General features: G+C 37.0%; 1 protein-coding gene and 2 pseudogenes across 1 annotated transcript; 1 reads left to right on the top strand and 2 right to left on the bottom strand.

Moving 5' to 3' along the window:
- Positions 1-897: 897 nt before the first annotated feature.
- Positions 898-27,321, bottom strand: CTR9 (CTR9 homolog, Paf1/RNA polymerase II complex component). Its single transcript, XM_011377256.2, has 25 exons — positions 27,081-27,321; positions 25,786-25,884; positions 23,574-23,813; positions 22,973-23,090; positions 22,401-22,490; positions 19,602-19,750; positions 18,576-18,683; positions 14,316-14,423; positions 13,977-14,213; positions 13,662-13,751; positions 13,388-13,516; positions 13,096-13,279; positions 11,681-11,769; positions 10,980-11,165; positions 10,807-10,894; positions 10,482-10,630; positions 8,791-8,907; positions 8,486-8,631; positions 7,200-7,271; positions 6,562-6,697; positions 6,257-6,403; positions 5,682-5,839; positions 4,540-4,636; positions 4,192-4,304; positions 898-1,970 (listed from the first exon to the last, which is right to left on the bottom strand). The coding sequence occupies exons 1-25, from the start codon at positions 27,123-27,125 to the stop codon at positions 1,544-1,546; spliced, it is 3,522 nt and encodes a 1,173-aa protein (XP_011375558.1). The 5' UTR covers positions 27,126-27,321; the 3' UTR covers positions 898-1,543.
- Positions 12,494-12,612, top strand: LOC111730337 (annotated as a pseudogene).
- LOC111730339 lies at positions 17,235-17,353 on the bottom strand (annotated as a pseudogene).

Genomic DNA, 27,321 nt, shown 5'->3' with positions numbered 1-27,321 from the left:
AATTACAAACGGAGATGTGCAGTCAAAAGTACCTTTGTAGCCAAAACCTGGAGCAGGAAACATTAGACAAATTACTATCAACATTAGGTTAAATCCCTCTATAAATCTCTCTCCAAGGGATCATCTATCAATGAACTTTTTTGTTCAGTTACCGCTTGAGGTTAAGTGAGGCATCAGTTGGGAAATGCTTTTTAACTTAAATCTTTGTCACTTGGGTATTAACTAATTCACCTCAAGTTATATGTGACATTGGAAAAAGCAAGGAGAGTTTGAACCTCTTTTAATAGCTGCATAAACTTCTGAATTTCAAGTTCTTCACCTTTCAAAGCCTTACCTCCCTTAGTTATTCCAGTTCCTCGAGCTGCACATGCGACTCTCACTGCCTATAACACCCTCCTTTAATTCTCCACTTGGCCTGTCCTTTGAGTCATCTCAGGCCTCCAGTCCTTCAGGAAACTTTGCCTTGGCTTTGTCCTCCCTGTGCTCCTACAACCTATGCAAACATTACCCCATTTCTCACACTACAGGGACAATGAACTTATCTTCATCACCAGATTTTTCAGGACAAGAAAGATATTTTATCTCTGCATTCTCAACATATAAGTAATGCGTTTAACACTTACTTGTTGACTATATTCATTACAGCTCTTTTACAAACTGTAGTGCTACATAAAAATATTGCTCTTGAATTGACTAAATTATTGAACATAAAACTCATACTAGTACCTTAGTTTTCTTGTATCTTTTTTAAAAAACTACAAATCTACAAAGAATTATAAAAGTTTTCGGCAAACAACCATCGCCTTAATTCAGGTTCTTCCAAATATTTGTCTAGTTTATGCTAAATTTTTATATACAAATGTACTGAGCCAAAAAATAATGACACAGAGTCACCCATAAAAGTTGGTAAAAGAATTTTATTATGTGGCTTAGGTAGGTCTTTGCATTCTACTAACAGAAAAGCATTTTTCCACATCTTATTCAACCTAACAAATTATATATTTGTGATGTTATCTACATGGCTGCAGTATTACACTACTGAAGAAAACCTTCTTTTTGTTTGTACTTTGGTGAAATTATACAGTAGACACCCATTCCTCCAGAAAATAGAAATATTCTCAATCTAAGTTTAAAGTAGAATAAAGACGGTAATGCCAAGTTTCTTGCACCACTTGGTAAAAGATCGCAATAAAAACAGTATGCTGCTTAACACACAAAGATGAGTCGTCTGCCAGTTTCAGTTAAACCTTTGTAGGAATGATTTAGCATCTGGGTTTATTTTTATGGCAGTTTTCACATATGATAGGTGGAATTGTACCATAATGAAGAAGAGTCACATTCTTCATTTGCACAAGAGACTCAAATGTTGCACTCTAGCAAAGGAAATGTCTCTTGGAGCTTAGTAATATACAAACAGATAGAAAAAAAATTGCCTTAGGAAAATTTCACAATTGTTTGACTAAACATCTGAAACATTTTTATCACAGCTTTCATATATTAAAAAAGTTTTCTCCAGAGATGAAGCTTATTTATGAAATAAAACCTAGTCACTATCATCTGACCCATGTTCGGAGCCCCGATCTGAGGCCTCATTGTTGGATCCCTCTGGTTCCGATTCATTTCCAGAGCCTCGGCCAAAACCCTCATTATCGGATCCTCTCTCGGAATCTCGATCTGACTCGGCACTTGGAGAAGCCGGGCGAGAGTCAATCTCAGACCCTCCCGAGCGGCTTCTCCCAGACTGCAGAGATTCATTGTCAGACTGTTCGGAACCCGAGGGCCTTCTCTTTCTGGATGGCTGGTCACTGTCTGAATCCTCATCTGACCGCTGTCGTCGGGGCCTCCGGGGACTGCCAGCCTCACTGCCAGACTTGATCTGGTTCTCATCTGAGTCGCTCTCTGAAGAGGTGTGTTTCTTCCGCCGTTCACCCTCGTCTGAGTCGCTGTTGCTGTTGCTGTTCCGTGGATGTCTGGCGAAAAGACAAACCCTGGTTAGGTACCAGGATTCTGGCCAGTGGGGAACTTGACAGTAGAGAATGTGCTTTTAAAAAATAAGGGTATTTAATGTTCTATTTCTTAACCCGAACGGTGTTTATATAAATGTTCATTTTCTAATATTTGTTTTGTGTACTTTTTTATAAATGTGATCTGTTTCACAATAAAAAGATTAAGAAGGAAAAAAGAATAAGGTACTTTATCAGACAACATAAACAGTGAAGGATGATTCTTACTAGGTTTTATCAGACACCTTTCATCAGAATGAAGCATTTCTCAATTTCATTTATAAACTTATAAAAAAAGTATATTTTTATTTTTATAAACAAATTCACAGCAGCAAAGGTAAAACCCAGGATCTCATTTAGCTGTAGAGACTTTGAAGAATTAACCCTCCCCCAAGGCTAGATAAGCAGGAAACTTCCTGCCCTTATTACCATCTATGCTATCAGTATCTGAAGGGCAAAGCCACCATTTCTGCCCCAGGATCTGCTACTACACTGCCCTTCCCCATGACCAGATTTAGATTTAGTCAAGACAGGAAGTCTGAGTTCAAAGAGTTCTGTGGCTTGTTTACTTTTGCTCTGAGTACCCCCTCTACTTATCAGTTGTTAGGTTAAAGGGAAAGAGACTTGTGCTTATGCTTGGAATGCTGGTGGCACCCAGGGAATCTCGGTTTCCTGATGGCTCTGGAGGAAAGAACATTCCTTTAACCACTGTGATAGCTCCTTACCCAACCCCTTCACCCCCAGAGCTTTGGAGAGGACGACATACTTCTCTGGTATATTCCTTAGTTTTGGTTTCTATGGTAGATATTTCAAGAGAGGAATACTGAATCCTACATGGTTCAGTCTAAGAAGGGTGAGGGAGGTGAATGTACTACTCTCTTCAGAAACCTACACACACATGTAATTCAGGACACTGAGAGAATATGTAGAGAAACTAAGAAAATGCTATATATTCATTCTGTATATACACTAAAAGCCAGTAGGCCCCCTGGGATCCAATTTATTCCATTCCGCCTGGCCAAATAAGTAAACACTTCACCACGGTCAGAGCAAAGTTTAACCGATGCAAGTGGCTCAAATCAACTTGGCCTTGACCTCAGGTGTAGGTTTGGCAGCAGCTCAGCCTCTCACACTGGACCTTTCTGGCTACAAATTTTAACAGTGCTTATTCTAAAACCATACATTTCATTGCTCTGATCACGCATGCCACTAACCAATGGATCAGGGCAATGCTTGGGTAAGGGTAAAACAGCACTTTAGGGAAAAGCAACCCAAACTTGTGTCATTCAGTCTTCAGAGTAAAGGGGAACTGCAAATCTTTACAGATGGTTCCCAACAGATCTCTACTCTATGAGATGAGCCTACCACTAGCAACCTTAGCCCATCGGTGTGCTAACCTCCCACCTCTAACCAACCAGAACCACATATTCTAGTACTCAACTCAAACAGCCTCTCCTTCACAAAAAAATATCACTTACAGCTCCCCCAAACAGCCCAACTCCAGATTAGGTATGGTCCTTAGAGAAAAAAAAAAAAAATGCAAAACCTAAGGACTAACGCTTATCCCACAATAATGTGGTTTTTGGTTTATCTGTGATTCTCCATTGCCTCTAAAGCATAAATTCCTTGGGAGCAGGGTCCATGTCCTTTTCCCCTGTATCGCCAGCACTTACACGCTATCCTATACAATGGATGTTCAAATGTCTGATGAATGAATGAATGAAACGATGGCCATCAGAACATGGTGTAGTATAGTGTTAAGAGTCCTAGACTAGGAATCCAAATGCGGGGGCGGGGGGCACCTCAAGCTTGAGGGGCAAGTTTAGGACAAGTAAAATCAAATATGACTTCACCTGGTGGGCCATGAGCTAAAGGAGAGCACCGGACAAGCAGTCTAGGATAAGCCCTCTGCAAAGCAGGCAGAGCTGAGTCACCACTGTTCAACGTGAGAGGAAATGGTCAAGCAAGCAAGTCCCTATCTCCACAGGACCAGGATCAGGCTACTCATCATACTTTTAGCCAGCCAATGATAGTGTAGCAAAATGATATACTTAGGAGAATGTCATGCAGGAAATTTCAAAATAGGTTTTTTTCAAACACTAGACCATTCCGAATGCCTGAAGACAGTGTCTCTGGAAGAACTCTATTATCTTTCATTGGAAGAATATACCAAGGGAAAATTTCCTACCCTTCATCAGCAATCTTAAGTTTATCCTCATCCGAAGAATCATCACTCGATGATATTATGGCTTTGGATTTTATTTTTCCCTTCATTGAAGGAGGCAGACGTTCTGGCTTGGGCTAAAGAAAGATGACCAAATATACTAGATTAGTCAAGGCTCTCACATTAGGACACCTTGTTAAATGCGGTTTGCACTCTAATAATACAATCAAATGGTAACCAATAAACTTCAAAAACCAGCATTTGTGCTTGAAGAAATGGCAAGGAAAGAATGTATTCTAATGTACTGCAATCTTTTACGCCTACGGAAAAGACTATGTAGGGGGACAGAAACCTACAGTATCATAAACTTACAGCCTTCTTCTTCTCTGCTCTTGGTGTACGGCGCTTTTTTGGTCTTGGGCCATTTTCCGTTTCATCATCATCAGATCCTTCTTCTCCCTTTGTAGGTCTTAAGTAGTGAACACCAAGGAAAAGTTTGTCAAGATTCACTCATGCCTATAAGTCCACAACGACTTTGCCATCCCAATTCTGAATACCTTTCTATATGGGTGCCTCAACCATACTGTACAGTCTTCAAGGGGGAGGCCATAATTTATTCTTGCTGCACACACGGACCAGGAGTCTGCGAAAACCATGTATTTACGCAATGTCTGTGGACTAATTTAGTCACTGTTGAACTCTCTTATTAATCTAAAATAAGTCTGAATCTTGCATTTGGTGGAGTGATAATGGATGTGACAAAGACCTAGGTTCCAGACCTCAACATCTTTTCCCTCCTCCTTCTTCCTTCCCAACTACTCATTCCAGGCCTGCTAATGTCCTATCACAGCTTCAATTCCATAGCTCTGTGTCTGAATGAATTCACAGCTTCTTTCCCAAGTATAGTCAGCCAAGGGTTGGGAAGAACAGATCTAGGTAAGATAGCCGACGGGAGGTTCCTGGACAGTGAAGCATGATGAGAGGAAGGGGACAGCTTAGGGGCACCTCCAGGTGAGAGATACGCAGGGCACCTCTTAACAGCAGATGGTACTGGGAGGATTAAAAGGCCTTTCTTTCACATTAATCCACATTTAAAATACCCAGCAAAGCCATTAAGTGGACATCACTATTACCATTTTATAGAGAGGAAACTGAGGCTCAGTGACTTATTCTAAGATTGCACATAGACAGGTAGTGTGAACACACCGGGTTCTCATTCTAAATTGTATAGGTATTCCGATAAATATTACAATTTTTTAAGACATAAGAAAGCCGATTAATATGACTAAATCATAGCTCTCAGAAAGAAAGCTGTGGAGATGTGTGGAGATTCCAAGCACTCAGGGGATTTTGTAGTGGGGTCTACCTTAGGATTCAAATAGGACATAGGGTATGAAAAGGCTTTACTGTCTGGGAAGATCAAATGTTTGCAAATTCTAAACATAAGAAAGTTTCAAAGGTTGAAAAGTATTTTTGCCACCTTAATAAGGTTATTTAAAACACATTAATAATACCTTCTCCTCTTTTTCTTCTTTCTGTCACCACCCTCCTCTTCTTCGCCTTCTTGTTCACTACCACTGCCCTTTCTTCTCTTCTTCTTCTTGGATATTGGCAGGTCTTCATCGGTGTCATCATTGACAAATTCATCAAACTCTCCTCCCTTCTTAGAACGCTGAAATCCAAACAAGACTACAATCAGTTCTTTCCTGGTTGATGGAATGTGGCTGAAATTCTAAGGTGCAGGATGAGGCCCTATCCTATCAGTCATTTGACAAATGAAGGATCTTTTACCAACTCACATGGAAGAGGTGCTTGTTGAGGCCCAGATTTTAATGACTTCTAATTGGAAGAAATTTCTCAAATGGCAAAATCATCAACTGCTTAGGTTGCTACAAGGTAAAAATTTGTATGGGGCCAACATTGGGAAGCATTTCTAAATACCAACTGCCAATTAAAGCATTCCATCTTGGAAGGCTGTTTCTTAGCTAAGGACTAAGTACGGAGTGAATATAATCATTTTTATCTTCACTTCTGAAAGTCAAAAGACAGGGACTGGTACCGGCAGCATCAGTGGTTAGTCACATCTTACCCGTCCACCACCACCACCTCTTTTCTTTTCTTTTGTTGCTTCAGTCTCTCCAGTAAACATAAGAATATTTTTGGTCTTCTCTACATACTGTGCCCGCTGTTCCAAAAGTTTCTTTTGCTCTTCCTTTTCTCTGAGTCGTTTCTCTTCCTATGAAAAAAAAAAAAGGGTAGGGAAAAACCTCATCAGAATGTTCTTATGATGAAATAAATCATGGCTACCATAAGAAGGACTTCATTTTTACCATACAAAGTACATAGATGCATGTAATTCTTTAACTCTAGTATAAAAGAAAACACAATAAATACCTGTTCTTTAAGAAGTTTCTGCCTTAACAGTTCTTTTTCTTGCTCTTGTTTGGCCCGCAACTCTCTCTCTTCTTCATCCTGTTTGCGTGCCCGGGCCACATGGTACTGGGCCTGGCTCAGTAAGTCAGAGCATTGCCTAAAATATTTCAGATTTAGAGAAGCATAAACGTAGCTAGCGTACTTTTTGTTAAAAAACTCAGAGCAAGTTTTCCTTACACAAATTAAAAAGTCTGAAGCAGGATCATTAGCTGCTATCTACAGGAAGTCTTAGCAAAATTAACTTTGTTTCTCGTAAGCCAATGCCGTCAACTATGTTGTTTCCAAATTGTTGTTCCCAAAGCACAGCTAAAAAGGTTTCCAACGTTATCTTCACATGTGATTCAAAGAATCAGGAATCATATCTTGATCCTGGTGACAGCTGATGCATCTTCCCACAGAACTTAAGTATTAAATAAATTTTGACATATTACCTGAAAGGACACTTAGGAAAAAACCTTGGTCTAGGTTAGGGAGTCCCAGAGAGGAATGTGAAGGCTGACCCTTGGAAGGCCAGGAACCTGCTCACTACTGTGTCACTCTCTCAGCCCACATCTATATCGCTGCCTCACCCAAAGTCACCTTCCATAAACAGTAATTACCTGGCTTCTGTAGCAGCAAGGGCCAAATCGAATCTCATTTTATCTCCCACTTTACTCAAGTAACTGAAGTATCTAAATGGAACAAGAAAATAAAATACTTTACTTAAAAAAATTCTAATGAAATAGGCCCTTTATATTTTTAATCTGTTGTACAAAAATAGTCTGAGAAAAGGCTTATATATTGACTGACTTACATGCACGTATTTAATACATGAAGGGCTATCATCTCAATAGGAAAATTATATATGCAACTCACTTAAAAAAAGACTCTCATCAATATGCCACTCAATCTGTTTAATAAAAAACAAGTTCATTAAGAAAAGCCAAGTTACATTTAATGTTATCAGTAAATTAACAAATAACCAAAAATAAGTTCAAGCAATAAATATTTACTTAACACTAAATTTACTAAATACGTCAGCATGGCAGTTAGGAGGCTTAGGCCATGAAAGTACGCAATCTACCAAGCAAGGCAAGAAATGCTTAAACAAGAATTTAAATAAGGTTGGACAAAACCTAAAGAGATGTCAGGTTTTAATTTTACCATACACTGAATTACCAAATAAATACTATAAAGTTATATAAATTTGAGCTGAGTTGAATAAACCTATTCATTATTTAAGAGGAAAGGCCTTAATCTTAGCTCAAGGAAAAATATGCCACAAAAAGATAAACTGGTATAACAAATAAAACCAACATAAATGGAATCTAAAAGTTTCAAGTGTGTAAAATCCTGGTCATATTATTGTCAAGTTAATGAAAAGTCTAGGACAAGCTTGCAAAGCTAGCCAGCCAGTTCGAGGGATCAGACTACAGGATCCAAATTTGGCAGCATCCTAGCTATGGTTTGGCGCCACCTGGTGGCAGCTGTCTGCTTTGGGTTCCCCCCACCCCCTTTTAATTTTTATTTTTAGAGTTGACATTCAACATTATTTTATATTAGTTTCAGGTATACAGCATAATGGTTAGACATTTATATAATTTATAAAGTGATTCCCCTGATTAGTCTACCACCAACCTGGAACTATACATAATTATTTTAATATTATGGACTATATTCCCTATGTTGTACTTCACATCCCCGTGACGACTCATAACTACCAATTTGTACTTCTCAACAAACTCCCCTTTTTCACCCAGGCCTCCTACCCATCCTCTCAAATAGATTCCCTTTTGAGATTTCTTTTTTCTAATAGATTCCAGAGGGAAGTGATTTTCAGCACCTTTTGAGACACATGCGTCTAAAAAAAAATGCATTTCGAAGGTTGTTTCTACAAAATCTTTACCTATGTGCAAGTTCCAGTTCTTTCACAGCATTGAGTACTTCCTTCAGATTACTCTTTTCATCTTTCAGGACAGAGGTAGCTAATCTTTGCAGGACCAAGGCTACGTTAAACATTAGAACTGTATCACTGGGTGCCACATGTCTAGCCTATAAATAAAAAACAAAGCAAATATTTCATATGATCTAATGACATGAAAAGAATTTTAGTCAAAGAGAGCATAAGGTATGTGAACATGCTTAAAACAGAATAAAAAAATGGATAATGGAGCAGAGAATTCAATGAGAATAATAATGAGTTCTTTTTACCTTCAACAAAGTCTGTTTGCATTCCTGCAACTTGCCACACTTGAAGAGGGCTCGTGCCAGATAGAGCACAACTTCAGTGTTCTGGTGCTTATAGAACTTCCGGAGACAGTTTTCGTACTACGATAGAAGGAAAAGTTAATTAAAACACAAAGATTAAATGATATCATTCTGTAATAAAATTTCAAGTGATTTTAAAGGCATATGAAAATGTATTTTATACCCTGAATGGTTAATTAAAAAAAAAAAAAATCTGAGAACAATTTCTGACATTCACCAGGATATATTTTCACAACATAAAAATCTCATCATAAGAAAAAATACTTTTTCCCCCTGTTTAATTCCCCCTCCCCACTTTCACCCCCGACCTATGGATATTGCCCTTTCCCTGGCGCACCCGGGTTATGGTCCGTGGCTCCAACTGAGGCGTGAACCCAGGACCTTCTGTATGTAAATCAGATGTGCTAACCACAACACTAAGGAACCTCCACAAAAAAATGAATACTTGAAATAGTTTTTCCATTTGAAATACGGACCAACACTGAAAGGATAAGAAGATCTTTTTCATATCTTTAGCAATATTATCTAAAATTAGCTTATTGACAACTATTAGATATCATACACCTAGCTACTTTGGGTTCGACTCTACCACTTTTCTTTAGGATTGGTGGAACCCACTGGCAATGAGCATGAGAGGTATTGTACTTCCAGTTGTTAACTTTTTGGTAAAACCAGTATTACAGCAATACCAGTGTTAATTTTACCATGAACATGTCACTTGTTGACCGTGGAACATAACTTGTCATAGGTAAGATCTTTTTCAGGGAAGATGGTTAGACAGTTTTCCCCTGAATATCCCATGTATTAGTTCACATTTTAAAAGGCAACATTACCATTCTGCAGATCAGAAAGGCCAAAAACATAACTTCTGAGACTTTTATATGCAATCTGGGTTCTCTAAATCCTTATGACTAGGGCCTTTCCAACATTCTGAATTTAGTAATAACCCCCTTCTTAGAAAAAAGGTTAACCACTTCCCAGAACCTGGACTACTCTTGGCATCTTCCTTCATTAAGAAGCTTGTTTTTATGACCCTAATAATTCCCAGAGAGTCCAAAAGCCTTTTAATTTTAAAATAAGAGCAATATGACTTTTTTACTTCAAGTTTAAGCATTCAACAAATATGAAAAGCATAACAAAATTCTATAATCGTGAAAACATCCCCGTGGAATTTTTTCCTTTACTTTAAAAAATGTCATTTAACCTTTCTGAAACTCAGTTCTCCCATCTGAGGCCTAAGAGGATAAAATAAGCAAACAGATATTAAATCCCACCTATCTTCTGGGCACTACTGATATACTCAGCAAGTTAGTGCCAAGTACGGTGCCAAGTACTTTTCCTACTGTATCCTCACAAAATTCTGAGATTAAGCTACAATTATCCCCATTTTATAGGTAGGGAAATTGGCTCAGAGAGGGTGTCCTTTCCCAAGGCATGCAATTAGAGGTAGAACCAAGACTCATATCTCTGTCTGGACACCACAAACTGGCCTTAACATTATATAATGATAAACCTCTGAATAGACACAGTATCATAAAAGATAGCAGCATGCAGCACAATGACAGGGTCGGAATGGTTAAGAAAACATCTGCTCAACAATGATCATAATATAAAAATATTTTAAAAGACATTACCATCTGAACAGCACTAATATATTGCTTCTGTTCCACATAGATGTGTGCTAGGTTCAACCACACATCACTGATATCTGCTGTTGCTTCTCTTACTTGGGCAAATACATCACGAGCTTCACGGAAATATCCTTTGTGGGCCAAAACAGCTCCTAAAGTTAGAAAAAAGTTCATGGTTAAGAATTTTCTAATTGTAGCCAGAAAAACAAGAAAAGTCCTATTTTAAAATAGCTACCTTCATTATATTTAGAGAAAAATTCTGATCTACAAACATTTCTCCAAAACCATTATTACACAAATTATTATGGATATCCAAGATTTATAGTACCTATGCCATTTGCAGCATACAGATTCTTTGCATCATTTCTGAGTACTTGCTTATAGATGGCCAACGCACGATCTTGATGACGCTTTTCCTATAAAAAAAGCAAAGACTAAAAAAAATTCAAACAAGAATGAAATGAGTATCAGTTTTGTTTTAAAGAGACAAAAAGAAATTACCTTTTCTCGATCTCGGGTGGGCTGATGTAAAGTTTGGAGCCAGACGTTGCCAAGGGCCAGCATAGAATAAGTGTCACTCTGTGTAGATGGCTGTTTTAATATCCTCTCAAATTTCTTCTGGCCTGGACCCCATTCTTGTTTCGCCAAATGAAGATTACCAATCAAAGACCAAGCATCTGGATGGTCCTGAAACACACATATAAAAAGAAGCAAAATTTGGATTCTGTAATTTGGATTCAGAGAGATCAATCATCTCTCCACAATAGCTGACTACTGAAGAGGTTTACAAGCTACATTTATGTCAGTGTTTTTCAGACTAAGAGTTGAGAAAGATTAGTGAGTTGTAAAATCAATTTGGCATGTAGTTACCAGGATAAGAAATACAGTAGAATGAAAATATGGTTAAAATATCAGTGTAATTCACAGGGCAAGAGCACATGGTGATTTGCAAAACTTTCATTTCAGTTGCTTATATATACAAACTTGTGCATACTAGGCTATGATTTGAAATCCATTTCTTACTGTGGGCCTCAATCAAAAAGTTTAGATTAATTCAATATGCTTTAATATCTTTAACAAGTAAATGAAAACCGAGAAATGCCAAGATAATAGAAACATAACAGTCATTAAAAGGAAAAATATTTACTGGGGGAAAAAGATGAAATAATTATTTTTCATACCTAAGAGTTTATATTACCAACCTGATTGATCTGAAGAGCTTCCTTAAACCAATCCGAAGCCTCATAAAAGTTTCCTTTATCTCTAGCCATGGCTCCTAGGCGGAGATAGCCTGAAAATATACATTTAATTAAAAATTTTTGTTTAAAACATTAGCTATAAAGGATCATAATTTTAAAGTCATACTGCTGAAACAATTGTTTTTTGTTAATACAGTCATGCAATGAACAGAATAGTTCCACAGGTGAAAAAATATCAAGCATCAATATAATCAATAACCTAACAAGTTAAAGCAACTCTGTCGCCAACAAGTCTTACTGTTTGACATCGCAGACATCTCTTCCACTCCATTCCCAATGCTGGCATCCTGGTCCAAGTCCTTATTTCAAACTAAGTTATTTAAAAAGCTTGGAGCTGTTCTGTTTCCAATTTCTCTCTAATGCACAGCACTGTCAAGTTATTTTTTCTTAAAAAGCTGCTTGTCATATGGAAAAATTTGAAAGCATGGGTTACTAAGGACTATTAGTTAGAAAAACTGGGCTCTTACTGTGGCTCTTCCACTTAATAAAAAGTGCCATATAATTTTAAGTTATTTTCTCCATAAAATGTCACTCTCCTCAAGAAACCAACCACAGCCTACTATTACCTACCAAATCAATTCAAATTCAGTCTGGCATTCAACTAAAATCTTATTTATTTTAAATCATGCTAGCATCCGTAACAGCATGGCAGGGGCCAAGTTAATAGCTCCAGATTGGACCAGAGTCTAAACATCATAGCTCTAGGTTCTTTTAAGGGAAGTATAGTATATAAATTGTTTTTAATTAAAAATTTCTGTCTGCAGCCATGCCACCCTGAATGTGCCCGATGTCGTCTGATCTTGGAACCTAAGCAGGGTCGGGCCTGGTTAGTACTTGGATGGGAGACCACCTAGGAAGACTAGGTGTTGTAGGTGTTAAAAAAATAATAATAATAAAATAAAAAAATAAAAATTTCCCTAATTTTACAATGTTTTAGGTTATAAAATTCAAGGTAGGACATTTTTAGTAATTATTATTTCAAGAAAAAACACTGCTCTTTCTCACTATTATATTAAAAAAATGTTTATAGGAAATCAAAGCAGGACCATCATAAAAGTAAGTCCATCACCAAATATGCAAAGAGTTGTTAAGAGTCTGATAAAGGGAGCCGATCCACTGAAAATAGCCTCATCTATGAAATATGGTCCAACTGACTTTTTGTTGTTTTAGCTTCTAATATAAATTTAAGTAAAGCTGCATCTTTTTTTTTAAGGCCACGAATTTGCCCTGAAGAAAAGGGGACATTATAACCTGCAAATTTTTTTACTATCGATTTCAAGAAAGATTTTTTTTTCAGGCTAAATTTTTGCTGCTGTTGTGGGAATTTAAATACATTTTAAAAAGTTTAAAATTCTTACAGTCAACATAATTAGGATGTTCCCGTAAGATGTTTTTATATAGTTTTTCTGCTTCATGGAATTCACACATTGCCTCATATAGCCTGGCTAAATTGTATGATGTTGTAACAGAAATGGCATTATAATAATGTTCATCATGCTCAGCTTCTGCCTTTGCACGGTCCAATGATGCCAAAAAATATTTCTGAGAAAGAAAAGAAAATTACATTTTTAAAATACTTAGTCGATCTATCTAAAAAAGTATGCATTCAACTTGATAGTATAAAAGAAAGGAATGTTTCTATTTTCCTACCTTTGCCTCCCCTAGATTTCCAAGTCTAAAATGGAGGGCACCCACATTATTCAAAATCTCTGGGGGAACATCGGCCTGCACTTTCTCCTGAAGGATCCGGGTCGCTGTTCCATAGGCTGAAAGTGCACCCTAAATTTTCGAAGTGGACAGAATAAGGTGTAAGTGAAAATAAGAGAGACACACACTACACTAGCCTTACCAAAACAGCAACAACAACAACAACAACAACAACAAACCACTAGGTAGGAAATGAAAGAAAAACATTGCGAAATACCTGTATATCGGTCTGTTCTAAGATTTGTGCCAATTCAATCCAAGCTTCGACGTCATCAGGATACTGTTCTGTGACCTTCTTCAAATGGCCCTGGGAAACAGAGATCATAAAGCTAAAATGTCCACCACAGGCTGTCAGAGTATAAAGCGGTGGCCGCTGCACCCTGTTTAATAAATTAAGTGTTATTTCAACTAGAGCTAGCTCAGCTAACAAAACTGCTCCCATCATATCTTTACTAGCAATAACAAAAAATGAGGAATGAGAGTCAAGGGATAGACAGATAACAGAAAATAGCTAAGATTTTAAAAAATGTACCTTGGCAATATCTCGTTTTTCCTGATCTTCTGAGGCAGCATACAGAGAGCCAAGAATTTTCATAGTTTCATAGTTATTTGGATAAGCTTTCAAAACTTTCTCAAAGCACTGAGATGCATTTTCTTTGTCACCTCGATAAATATACATTTGTCCCAAACCAAAAAATGGCAGCACAAAAGAGGATGAGGCAAATTGTGTGGCTTGATAATAGTACTGGAAAGCTTGGTCATAATCTTCCTAAAAAAAATGAAAATAAAACAAGACCAACAGTACGTATAGTTTTTAAAAACTATAAAACAAAAAAGATTAGATATTTAGAGAGGTGTAAAGTTATCTTACCTGAACATGGAATGATCTAGCCAACTGGTAGCAACTTTCTGCTTGCATAGCCTCCACTTCTGTATTATGGAATGCATGGAGAGCCAAGTGCTGAACTTTACTATAGTCCTGGAAGATGAAGATCCAAAAATCAATTGAGCGAACTCAAAACAACTCTAACAGTCTCAACCATAAGGCTTCTTTAAAAATGTTAATTGAATTAACAACAACAGCACTGTATCTGTAATTACTAATCATTTTTCTCATTCCCCTTACACATAAATTCAGGGGAGATGGGAACCAACATTTTCCCAGTAGTTAACATTTGCCCATTACATCTATTACTTCATTTAATCCCTACAACAATCCTTTGTGGTATATCAGCCCTGTTTTTGTGATGAGAAAACCTAAGAGAGGTTAAGTCCCTTATTAATTGTAGTGGGAGCAGTTACAATTATTGAGAACTACTATATGCCAAGTACTATGCTAGGTATGATGCTTACATTAGTTCCACGTTTAATCAAAAACTCTACAAAAAGTGTCATTGTTACCATTTTATTGATGGGAAAGTGAAGGCTTAAAAAGATAAAGTGTGTTGTCTAAAGTGGAAAAGCTAGAATCTGTTTTCTGTTTGTTTCTGACTGCAAGGAAATGTTGTACCACATGAGAATACCAAGTGTCAGAGCTGGATTTGAATTCAGGTCTACTTGAATGCAGGGGCCTTGACCTTTCCATTAGACTCAATTTTCATTTGGATTACCCAGCTAAACTCCTCAGAGTCTCAAAAAGTCAGAGTTTATACACTGGAAGTAGGAAATGACTTTCCAGTTTTAATAGGAATGCATTTTATTCATTTGATTAGGAATCTGGTCTGAAGTACAGCTTTTGTTTGGTCAATGGCCAGTTTTGACTTTTTTTTTTTTTCACATTAGGAATAATAATGTGACTGAAGTCTTTAATTGTAACTGTTTCCCATTAGATAAGTATTTAATGTGCATATTACATTTAATCCTAACTACCAAGCCTCAAATTGTATAAAGCGATTATTACTCTTTTGCAAGCAAGGAAATTAAAGTTGAGGGAAATTAATTTATTTCCCCAAAGCCTATAACTATATAATGGTGATGCCTGAATTTGAATTACGTGATTCAAACTCCACACTTTTAACTATGTTATACAATCTTTTAGTTAAGTTTACATATTGTTCAACTGTTATGAGGGTAAGGGTTAAATGTTCAGTTTGTCTTGTTACAGAATCTAACTTTCCTATTTTTATTACTCCATGACTCATGACACCCTTTTAGGGAATAAAATAGTTCTATTTAAAATTTAATATATAATATTTTAAAGAGTAGATTCTATTTTAAAATCCTCATTCATATCTTTTTTAGCACAACTGAGATGAGACTTCTCTTAGTTTTTTTTTCCCCCAAATTTTTGTTCTTAATCCACTCTACATTCTGGCTGCTGCTTTTTCCAATCAAAAGACAAACTTCAATTCTCAGCTCTTTCTAGAGGTCTGTGTTAATTGTTCCAGGAGTCAGAATAGCTCCCATATCAAAACTCACTTCACCACTCAATTACTGACGTGTCTGGGATGTTAATTAATAATACCATTTCTTCCCAGCTAAATTATTCTGCTGTAGGGGACGCAACGCAGAATGGTGGATAGAAAATTAAAAGATCGGATCTCAATTTTACTATATCTAGCTGACTGGATTTCAGTAAGTGATGTTACTTAACTTTGCCAAGCCTCAATTTTATCTGTAGAAATGGAAACAGAAATAGCCTGCCTACCTCCCTAGGGCTGCTACAATAACAAATTGAGAAAATGTATGTAAACATGCTCTGTAAACCTTAAAGACATACATTCAATGCAAAATGACCTCACATCACCTGGCACAATGCTGATTACAGATCAGGTGTCCTGTAACACTCAGATTGGCTAATTTTACATATTTCACTTTGTGCAATCTATAAGGTTCTGTATATACTGGTTGTGTTAAATACAAGCAAGTCTCTATCTTCAGCAGTGGAAGGGTAACTAGCATTGAAGATTAAAAATGGAACAATTCTTTTCTGGTTCAAGAAAGCTGTCCTACAACTATGAATACTGATTCTTAGATATGCACGCAAATATTTATAATCAGTCCTTCCTTCCTAGTAAAAACCAAACTAACATGTGTAACTGTTTTATCTTAAATAGTAACTCTTCATTTGCTTATGAGACACATTTCCATCTTCTCTCTAAATAGTTGCCTTTTAGTACCATAACAGTTATAGCATAAAGCTTAATTAACAATTCATTATGAAAGAGGAGTATGCTTCTATAACCAGAGGGAGTAAAGCATCATGGTTAATAGATGTGCAACCTTGGGAATTATTTATCCACAAAATGGGGATAATACTACCTACATCATAGGATTGTTATGAATATTACAAATATTCATGGAATGCACATTCGACAGTACTTGGCATTTAGAGCATTGACTGAATGCATATTAATAGCAACAATAACAGTAACATAGTATGTATTATTAATAAAGATTGATGCGGTTTTGTAAACTTTTACTTAAACTGCTAAATAACTAGTTAAGGTTCTTAGTACAATTTAGTACCTGGTTTTGCTATGGCAAATTAAAGTTTCATGCTTACTGTATAACCTTGTCAATGAAATCTTGGATTTAGTACTTAATAAATCTAAAACACCATTGTTTCTACGGAATTAGTGGCAACTTTAAAAATTACATCATGATCAATATGCAAAAATTTCAATGACTCCTTGTTGCCTACACAAGTAAGTCCAAATTCTTTACATTACACAAGTGCCCCACCATCTGGATCCCATGTATCACCTACCATGAGCCCACCATAGGCTAAACTTAAACTACTAAGACCGGTTCATAGATCTGTGACTTTCCTCTTTCTTTTTTCTTTTTCTTTTTTTGGCACTTGGTCTTCCTGGGTGGTCTCCCATCCAAGTACTAACCGGGCCTGACCCTGCTTAGCTTCCGAGATCAGACGGGATCGGACTTGTTCAGGGTGGTATGGCCATAGACAAGATGTGTGACTTTCCCCTTTCAACTACCTCTTGACTTCCTCCTAAAAACCTAGTTAAAGAGCTTTTCCTTCTTGGTGAAAATCCTCCTTTTAACCAGTGATTATTTCCTCTTTTATTTCTCTACCACAGCAGGGTAGAGACCTTTATTTTTACATTTACATTTGTTTACATGTCTGTTTTCTAAGAAATGGAACTCCTTGAGTTCAGAAATCATGTTTTACTGACCTCTGCATCCCTACTGCAGTGTTGGGTACAGTATAAAGGGTCAATATTTTAAATGAATAAACGAGTAAGTGGAAAAATGTATCCACTCCCTGACAACTAACCCCCAGATAAAAACTCTAATTTGAAAAAAACTCTTGACATTTTCAAATTGTTTTCCCAATTAAAATTATAAAGTATCAACTATTATACAGAAAAATAAAAAATCAGGATTTAAAAGTAGAGCACTTCATACCTTCTTGCCTAGTCTGGGACAGTGACTATGGAAAATAGTATGGAGGTTCCTTAAAAAATTAAAACTAGAACTATCATATGACTCGGCAACCCCATTCTGGGTATTTATCCGAAGAAATCCAAAACACTAATTTGAAAATATATATGCATCCCTATGTTCACTGCAGCATTACTTATATAGCCAAGATATGAAAGTAACCTATATGTCCATCAATAGAAGAATGGATAAAGAAGATGTGGTACAAATATACAACGGAATATTATTCAGTCATAAAAAAGAATGATATCTTACCAGTTGCAACAACATGAGTGGACCTAGAGGGTATTACGCTGAGTGAAATAAGTCATATACAGTAAATACCATATGATTTCATTTATATGTGAAATCTAATAAGAAACAGAAGAAATGAACAAACAAAACACAAACAAACTCATAGATACGGAGAACAAATCGATGGTTGCCAGATGGGAGGGGGGTTGGGAGGCTGGGTAAAAAAGGTGAAGGGATTAAGAAGTACAAACTGGTAGTTATAAAATAGTCACAGGGATGTAAAGTACAGCATAGGGAATATAGTCAATAATACTGTAATAACTATGTAGGGTGTCAGTTGGGTACTAGACTTATGGGGGAGGCGGTTACTTTGTAAGTTATATAAATGTTTAAACACTATGCTGTATACCTGAAACTAATAAAATATTGAATGTTAACTATAATTGCAAAATTTTTTAAAATTAGGTAAAGAACTTTAATAAATGACTTCTACCTTTTTGAAGAAAAAGTGATTTGCCAAGTGGTTCAATACCATAGGGTTGCTAGGATCAATAGTATAGGCTCTGGAAAGAAGCTGGACACCATTTTTGATGGAATCGGCCTAAAAGAAAAACAATGATGGCAGGATTGAGTGAAAATATTACTTTATTAGCACTTTTTCAGTTTTCTTTATAGTCTGAAGAAATAAAGTTATGTAAATCTAAGTTCAGATACCAAAATACAGCTTTTGTTTTAGTTGACCTTCACCAAGGATAAAACATTTCAAACAGTGAATTAAATTGTTAGAATTTAGTTTTCTTAAACTTAATTGTAGAAGTATCTCCATTGGAAACCCTGTCTAGACAATTATACATAAGAGGAAGCATGATGGAGAGCTTCCTTCTCAATATAGGATAGAACTTCCCCAAGAGAAAGCCTTTTATCCTTTCCCTTTCTTCCCTCCTTATAAGGACGATATAATAATGAGATGCCTAGAGATGGAAGAGCTATCTTGCAACTATAAGGTGACAGCCTTGAAAGACCAAGTATTAAGGGAGGACAGAAAGATATAAAACTCTGGGTTTGATGATACTGAGGCGTCAAATCCAAGACAACCTAGTTGAGTAAATAATAAGAACCCTAATGTTTAATTCACTGTAGTGTTCTTTTTTGTGACTTGCCACTGGAAGCATTCCAAACTGATATACGGTCTATGGTCCCTTATCTGAGATTCTACAATCCAAAAACCTCTAAAAAAGTTTTTTTGGAGCAAGTTCATTTGGGGATAAAACTTAACCTGAACTGTGAGGCTATCCTATTAGTGCGAACAGTCACTCATTTCGCCATAGAAATATAAGTTTTTATTTGGGATCGTGTCCTAATAACTGGGATGTTCTATATTATGCAGTGCAGGGATCATATTACATTTCTATAATCTGAAATTTCGATATGTAAAACACTCTGGTCTCAAGAGTTTTAGATAAGGGACCGTGGGCCTGACAAATCAGACAGGAAATAGATAACTTTTTCACTCACATACCTCTTTATTGTTGAGCTCTAGAACAGCCAGTCCAACCAATGCTCCCACACATTTGGAATTGAGTTCCAGGGCTCTGCTGAATGCCAGACGAGCTTTCTCCAGTTTGTTAAGTTTTACAAAGCAATGGCCCATACCCAAACGAACTTCCGCTAAAAAAATAAAATGAGGTCATTCAATCTGTCACACTAGAGCATTTATAGGGTTCGAATTTTTAAAAATGCTTAAACATTCTCTATTTATGAGTTGCAAAGTCCCAAAATTGAGTTTAGTATAACTACACTATAAAACCTTTTGGTATATCACAAACTTGGTTTCACTAGAGGTTAGATCATTCCCCTCCCCGCCGTGACCCTCACTCCTTCACTATGGATACCTTTCTCACTGTAGAACAGAACACCTATAATACTGGTATCTTTCTTGTCTTCCAATACTCTTAGCTATAGTTAATCTTCAATATCTAATTTTTGAAGAGCAGGTTGTAAATAGAGAATAAAAAGGCTTCATTAAGGCCTTAAATACTGTGACTGACTACATGTACATACTGTCATCCCTTCAGAGTTATGCTTATACATGCTACCCAATTGCAAGGCCATGCCTAAACACAATCGTGTTGCTATCTAAGGCCAATCTCTCCTCTGGTCACTAGATCCTACCCCTTCTCATCTACGTAAGCAGCGGTCCCCAATCTTTTTAGCACCAGAGACCAGTGCTCCTATGAAAATCTAATCCCTGATGATCTGAGGTGAAGCTGAGGCAGTGATGGTAGCGCTGGGGAGCAACTGCAAATACAGATGAAGCTTTGCAGTCTGTGGCCCGGGGTTTGGAGATTTCTGTATTTAAGGACATTGCTCCACAACTCTCCCCTATTTTTCTTGCATTATCAAATTTTCCCACTCTACTAGATCATTCTTATTTATACATATTCTCCATGTCAAAAAATCCTGTCTTAATTCTATTTCCCTTTCTAGTTGTCAACCCATTCCTATTCTTCCCTTAACAACAAATTCCTTGAGAGATGTCTACATTTACTGCCTCCAATTCTTTTCCTTCCATTTTCTCTTGAATCCACTCCAAAGAGGAATTCACTTCCACCAATACAGTAAAGGTCACTAATGATTTGTATGCTGCTAAATCCAATGATCAATTCTCAGTCCCTATTTTATTTGTCCTAACAACAGAATTTGACACTGCCTGACCCTCTTCTGGAAACATTTTACATTTGATTTCAAGGACACTGTACTTACTCTCTTTTCCCCCTCTATCTCTGGCTGCTCCTTCTCAGGCTCCTTTGTTGATTCTTCCTCATTTCCATAACCTCTAAAAGTCAGAGTATCTGAGGGACCCATCCTTGGACTTCTTGTCTATCTATACTCATTTCCCTGGTGACTGCACAGTTTCATGGGTTTATATGCTATCTATATGTCGATGACTTCCAAATTAATACTCTGGCCTCTCCACTTGCATGGCTAAAAGGCGTTTAAAATTTTTCATGTCTAAAACTAGTTCCTCCTGAACTATCTTCCAAATGTAGTACAATGTAACTCTACTCTTCCATTGCTTATGCAAAGGAGATTCCTTGAACTCTTCCTTTGTCACACACAATACCATATCAGCTCTCTCTTCAAAATGCACTTGGAATCTGACCTCTTGTACCTCCACTATTACCACCCTAGTGCAAACCACAGTCATCTCTGACCTGCATGAAATGCATAGCCTCCTACCTCAACGGTCCCTGATTCCCAGACTGTGGACTATACTAGTCTGTGGCCGGTTAGGAACTGGGCCACACAGCAGATGAGCGGTGGGCCAGTGAGTGAAGCTCCATCTATATTTGCAGTTGCTCCCCAGCACTAGCGTCACTGCCTCAGCTCCACCTCAGATCGTCAGGCATTAGATTCTCACAGGAGCACCGGTTCCTGGTGCCAAAAAGATTGGGGATCGCTGTATCTACCTGATTTCCCTACTTCTTTCCTTGCCCATGCCCCATTCTAGTTTCAACCCTGAAGTTCAAATGATCCTTTTAAATATGTCAGATCATGTCACTCCTCTGTTCGCAGGCCTCCAATGACTTCCTATGTCTCTCAGAGTAAAAGCTGAAGTCTTTACAATAATAACCTATGACATCCTACATGATTGCTCCCTAGTTATATTTTTGACCCCAGTTCTTACTAGTTTTCCTCATTCTCTCTCCATTCTAGACACGCTGGCTTCCTCACTGTTCCTCAAACTTGCCAGGCCTACTCTTTCCTCAGGACCTTTTGTATGTCCTATTGCCTCTCTTTGGGAATAATCTTCTCCCATATATCTGCACATTTCAGTTTTTTTTAGGTCTCTACTCAAATGTTACCATTTCAGTGATGTATTTCCCTGGTTAACCTTTTTAAGCTGCCCCCCGTGCTCCTCATACTCCTTTTCTATTTTTCTCCTTAGCCCTTATCAATATCTTACATAGTATATATTTTACTCATTTTACTTTTCTCACTGGAAAATAAATTCCATGAGGGAAAAGACTTTGGTCTGTTTGGCTTATTATCTGGGTCTAGAACAATGTCTGGCACATAGCTAGTACTCAATAAAATTGGCTAAAATAACAAAATTTGGGAAAGAAAAGTAGTATAGGGCAAAAAGATTACAATACAATCTACTATTCAGCTTTTGAATCAAATATTTTATTAAAATCTCAATTCTGTCGTTTCGACAATGCTGCAGTATCTTTTCACAACTTCAATAAGCAACTGCCAAATCTTCAATATTTTATGTTGTATCATACATAGCTTAGACTTAAAGTTTTTCTCTTACCTGGACATCCCGGGTTAGTACGCAATGCTTTCTTATAGTAAGCAAGAGCTCCTCTGTAATCCTTCTTGTTGAATGAAATGCAAGCTTTACCTGTAATGGTTTTTAAAAACAAACACGCATTGATTAAAGAACACAAGTCTCATATGCTCTACACTAACTCACCTAAATCAAATACATCTCTCGGTAAGAAATACTTGAAAATAGTGAAAGTGATTTCACATTAAAACTTGTTTTCCATAAGGGTATATTGATTTATACCTATAAATAGAACAGTCCTGTCTTTATGTTAAATATTATAAAACAATAATTAAAATAGCTCAGAATTATCCAAATTGAGATTGTTTATTGACTCTTTAGAAGTGGGTAACAAATTATTCTTAACTGATATATACTTTTTTTCTGTAATTTCCGAGAGAAACAATGATCTATTTCAGATAATTTCCTTTTTTAATAATGTAAAGCTCTTCTACTTTGCTCTCAAGCCCATTACTAAGGAGTTATTACAAAGATATATATTCCAGGTATATGCTGAAAAATATAGATCCCTAAGATGGCTGCCAAAAATGACTTACCAAGCAGGGCTGGAATATTATTTGGAGACTGGTTGAGTACAAAATGAAACTGTGCATCAGCCTGATCCATTTTGTCACCTTCAAGTAGACAGAAGCAGGCTCTTCCCAACAAATGGTTCTGAAAAAGTAAGGCATCATCTTAGACTTGACTATACCAAGGACTATCCTTAATTTAACATGAAAATATAACACTAAAATGAAAACCATTTTGAAAGAAGGTTCAGCATCATAAAAATTCCTATATCAACTATAATGTGTGTAAACTAGTAATAAGCAATTCTTAATTATAAACTGAGAAATTATCCTGAAATGCAACAAGTCTTCTGTGTCAGGTACAATGACAAAAAGAAAAGTTCTAACTTCTTAAAATATGCTTAAAATTCACCAGGAGATGCTGGAATTGCTGACTCAGCCTGTGGACAGGTTTTTATATGCTAAATTATTTCAACAGTACAAGGACCAAAGAAATTCCAGTTTTAACAAGGAACCCTTCTTCATTTTGACTATATCGACCATGTTAAGAAAAAACTCTTTCAAAAAAAATCTTTGCCTATCATACACATTTTTCCTCATAAATTCAAAGAAATATGACTTACTTTACCTGATCATACATAATAATTTTATCAGCCATTGTATACAACAGAGTTGCCTGTGTAATAAGATCTTTCTTATTGTCCTTATTCTTTTCCTTCCGAGCCTGTTGTACATAGTAAGCCGCCAATGTATCCAAGCAAGTCATCTGGTCTTTTTCATGGTCTCTATAGTCCAAATTGCCATCTATACGTGCTGCTTCCAACAACTTTACAAACTCTTCTGTTTTTCCTTGCTTGTAGTATTCCAGCTATAAGGTAAAATAATCAAATTAGAATTACTAAGGCATATGTCCATGCAAAAAGTTGTACACAAATCTTTACAGCAGCTTTATTTTTGAAATAGTCAAAACTGAAAACAACCCAACTGTTGATCAACAAAGAACTGGACAAACAAGCTGTAGTTTATCTGTACAATGGCTACTGTTCAGTAGTGAAAAAAAAAAAAAAGAATTGTTGATACATGCTGCGACATGGATAAATCTCAAAATAATTATGCTGAGTGAAAGAAGCCAGACCAAAAAGAGAACATACTGTATGATTCCATTTATACAAAATTCTAGAAAATGCAAACTAATCTTTAGCAATAAAAATCAGATCAGAGGTTACCTGGGCACTGAGGGTACCAGGGGAGAGTTCAGAGGAAAGTTTTGGGGGGTGATGAACATATTCATTATCATGATTGTGGTGATGATTTCACAAGTGTATACATATACTAAGATTTCTCAAATGGTACACAAGAAATATATGCAGTTTATTATAGGTGAATTTTATCTAATAAAACTATTAAAAATGATAATTCCTACAAATGTTTCCAACTTACTTCTTACCTAACAATAGTTGATTTCAAACTAAATCAGAGCCCAAGAGAAAAAGCAATATAAAGAATTCTAAACAGAAAACTTGGGTTCTGATTCTAGATCTATCAAAAATTTTCTATAACTTTGGGCTTGTTGAATAACTTCCTGGGCATGTTTCATTTATTAATAATAAAAAGAATATCAATCATTCATTAACCACCTACTATGGGCCACATACCATGCCAGGAGCTTCATATTCATTATCTCTAATCTGTACAACTACGCTTAAAGTGAATACTAATATGCCTATATTTTAAATGAAAAAACAGGTTCAGAGGATAAATCATTTGTCTAAGGCCATAAAGATAGTTAGCAGCCAAGTTGGAATTTAAATTAAGGCCTCTCTAATCCCAAAGCCTACACTCTTTTCTCTGTAACAACTTAATGCCCACAATACTTCACCAGTTTATTTTACCACAGGTGCCATGCTAATCCTCCAATACTCCAATTTTTGTGTAAATGCTGTTAAAGAAAACATTCATACAAAAAGAATTGAAGTTACCTTCAAAAAATGTGTGGCAAGCACGAATGGCTTGTTCTCCACAGATTAAGAAAATTTAGCACTTCAAGTTAGGAAGGCACTACTTGTCACTGGACTTACTGTAAATCCATATCTAAGATACTCTCAAGAGTTAGGCTTGAGTACTGAATACACGCCCAATTCTTGACCTACTTCTCTGACCTTTCATGATAATATTAGGAGCCTGCTATGTATCTTTACATAAAAGTGACCTGTGGCACACTTGCTTAGGAATAATGATTATAGCATTTACTATATTGTATCACTATCATCATTTACTATAATGTTCCCATAAAAAAGAAACATCATGCAGCCAGTGCTGGGTAGGGTGGAGGGTGTGAGAATTTTAGGTTCTCTGAGGTGATTCTTCTGAGACTCTCCATAGTATTTATGTTATAGAGGGACCAAACAAGAAAAAAAGCTAAGCCCTACATCCAAAAGGCCTTTTGTGAATTAGCCTGGAACCTAATCACCTTCTTGAGTATTTTATGGGAAACAATGTTAAGTAGCAATGTTTACATCCCAGCATCTTGCCTTTTCTCAGCTTATCCATAAACATTAAGTTAGTCTTCACTGAGTAATCAATCACTAAATAATCAAATACTTAATACAGATACTATTTAACTTAAATGAATTTTGTCTTTAGCAACATATACTAATTTACCACTGGGGTAGCACATCTTTTCGGAAACTGGCCTTTTTGTTTCATAAATGGTAATGAAATTAACTTTCGCACACTGTACAATTAATTTATATGCACATAAGCTGGCTATTACTATATCTGAAAACAGAAACCACATACTTTTCTCAGTCATAAAAAATATTTGTTGCATGAATACTGACCGCCAAAGCAATCCATATGTGCAGTTGTGTGTGTTCCTGTTTCAAAATACTGATAACTTCATCTCCCTCCGGTAACTGATCGAAGTCAAGTTCAATGACCTAAAACACAAAATATAGGTTTTTAATTCTATTTTTTAAATTCACATTTCTTCTTTGCTGCTTTTCTTGAATATTCATCAATATGGATATATGTATAATTTGTGTTCACTCTTAAAAGGGCCGAGCGAATATATGTTAAGAAAAGTTTAAGGAGCACATGACAAGTAGGTTATATGGTAATATTTTTTAAAAAGCATAGAGAAGCAAACAAATCCTGCTACTTGTCTTCAAATCACTAGAACTATAAAATACTACAAAAGCTTTGCTTACTCGAAAATAACTAAACAGAATCTTGTTTAACATATAATGTCTGTAAAGTGCAGACAGGCACTCTGGAGACTCGGATGCCATAGTCTGACAATCCTAGAGGCAATGCAAAGTTGTATGCCACTGTACACATTAGCCATGAAGGCAGCATTTGTGTGTTGCATACACTCTTGAATGTGGGCATGAAAATAGTAGGTAAATGTTCTGGAATTAGATAGTGGTGATGGTTAACACAACTTTCTGAAAATTACTAAAAACTACTGTATTTTATAGTAAGTGAATTATATCTCAACCAAACGAATAGAGTATGAGATCTCCAATAAGACAACATCAAAGGTGAAGCTTTACTCAGATAAGCCACAGGCCACCCATGAAGGAGGAAGCATCGGGAAGCGAGAGTGGGTTAACTCTATCAGCACACAGAACGGGTATATCTTGGGGGCCTCTATTTCGCTGATGGAGCTTGTGTGGTCAACATAGTGCACCATGACAGACTCGAATTTCTAAGGGAGAAAGGGAGACATCCTATATATTCTCGGGGAAAGATACTTGGTTTGAGCAGCAGAGAGATCACGGTGACATCAGCGCCCACCTCCGCGATCTGTGAGGTGCTTTACAGTTTACCGAGCACTCTCACACCCCTGCGTCCGTGAATTAAGAAAAGAGCAGAGTACTGTCAAATACAAACAGGGTAGACAGGAACTTTCAAGAACTCCTCGAGTGGCCCCCAGGCTGCAGGAACGCAATGTTCCCACCCTGGGAGGGCGCAGGGGCTGGGAAAGGAGGTCATTAGAGCTTCCGCCAGGGATTTCGATCTGGGCTTCTGGGGGAGAAGGTGCTTTCTCTTCGGAAACAAAGCCGAGAGAAAGTGGGAAGAGGTGATCGTCCAAGTTCACGGCCCCAAACCCTCCCCCATACTCGACACTTACCTCGTCAGTGTCCCGGAGGGGAATCTCTATGGAGCCCCGCGACATAATGAGATCAAATGGTGAGCAGGTGTCTCGCCCTGCCGCTTCGCGACCAGTACTCCTGGCTTCTGGCTCGTCCAGAGACTAGCGGCGGCTCGGGCTCTGGTAGTGACTGCCGCCCCGCGGCGCCGCCGGAGCTCGGGTTTCTCCTTCCCTTCAGACGCTTAAACAACGAGCAACAGAAAGCTCCCAGCCACTTCCG

The sequence above is a fragment of the Pteropus vampyrus genome, unplaced genomic scaffold (genome assembly GCF_000151845.1).
Source record: "Pteropus vampyrus isolate Shadow unplaced genomic scaffold, Pvam_2.0 Scaffold307, whole genome shotgun sequence".
Classification (NCBI taxonomy): Eukaryota; Metazoa; Chordata; class Mammalia; order Chiroptera; family Pteropodidae; genus Pteropus; species Pteropus vampyrus.
Note: the sequence above shows the minus strand (reverse complement) of the source record. Positions and strands in the feature narration are given on the sequence as shown.

Bases quoted from the DNA above. Each gene is read 5' to 3' on its own strand.
- CTR9 (XM_011377256.2), bottom strand. From the start codon at position 27,125: ATGTCGCGGGGCTCCATAGAGATTCCCCTCCGGGACACTGACGAG. The intron at 25,885-27,080 runs GTAAGTGTCGAG...TTTGTGTTTTAG, and splicing joins CCCTCCGGGACACTGACGAG to GTCATTGAACTTGACTTCGA. The intron at 13,280-13,387 runs GTAGGAAAATAG...TTTCTTTCTCAG, and splicing joins GAAATCTAGGGGAGGCAAAG to AAATATTTTTTGGCATCATT.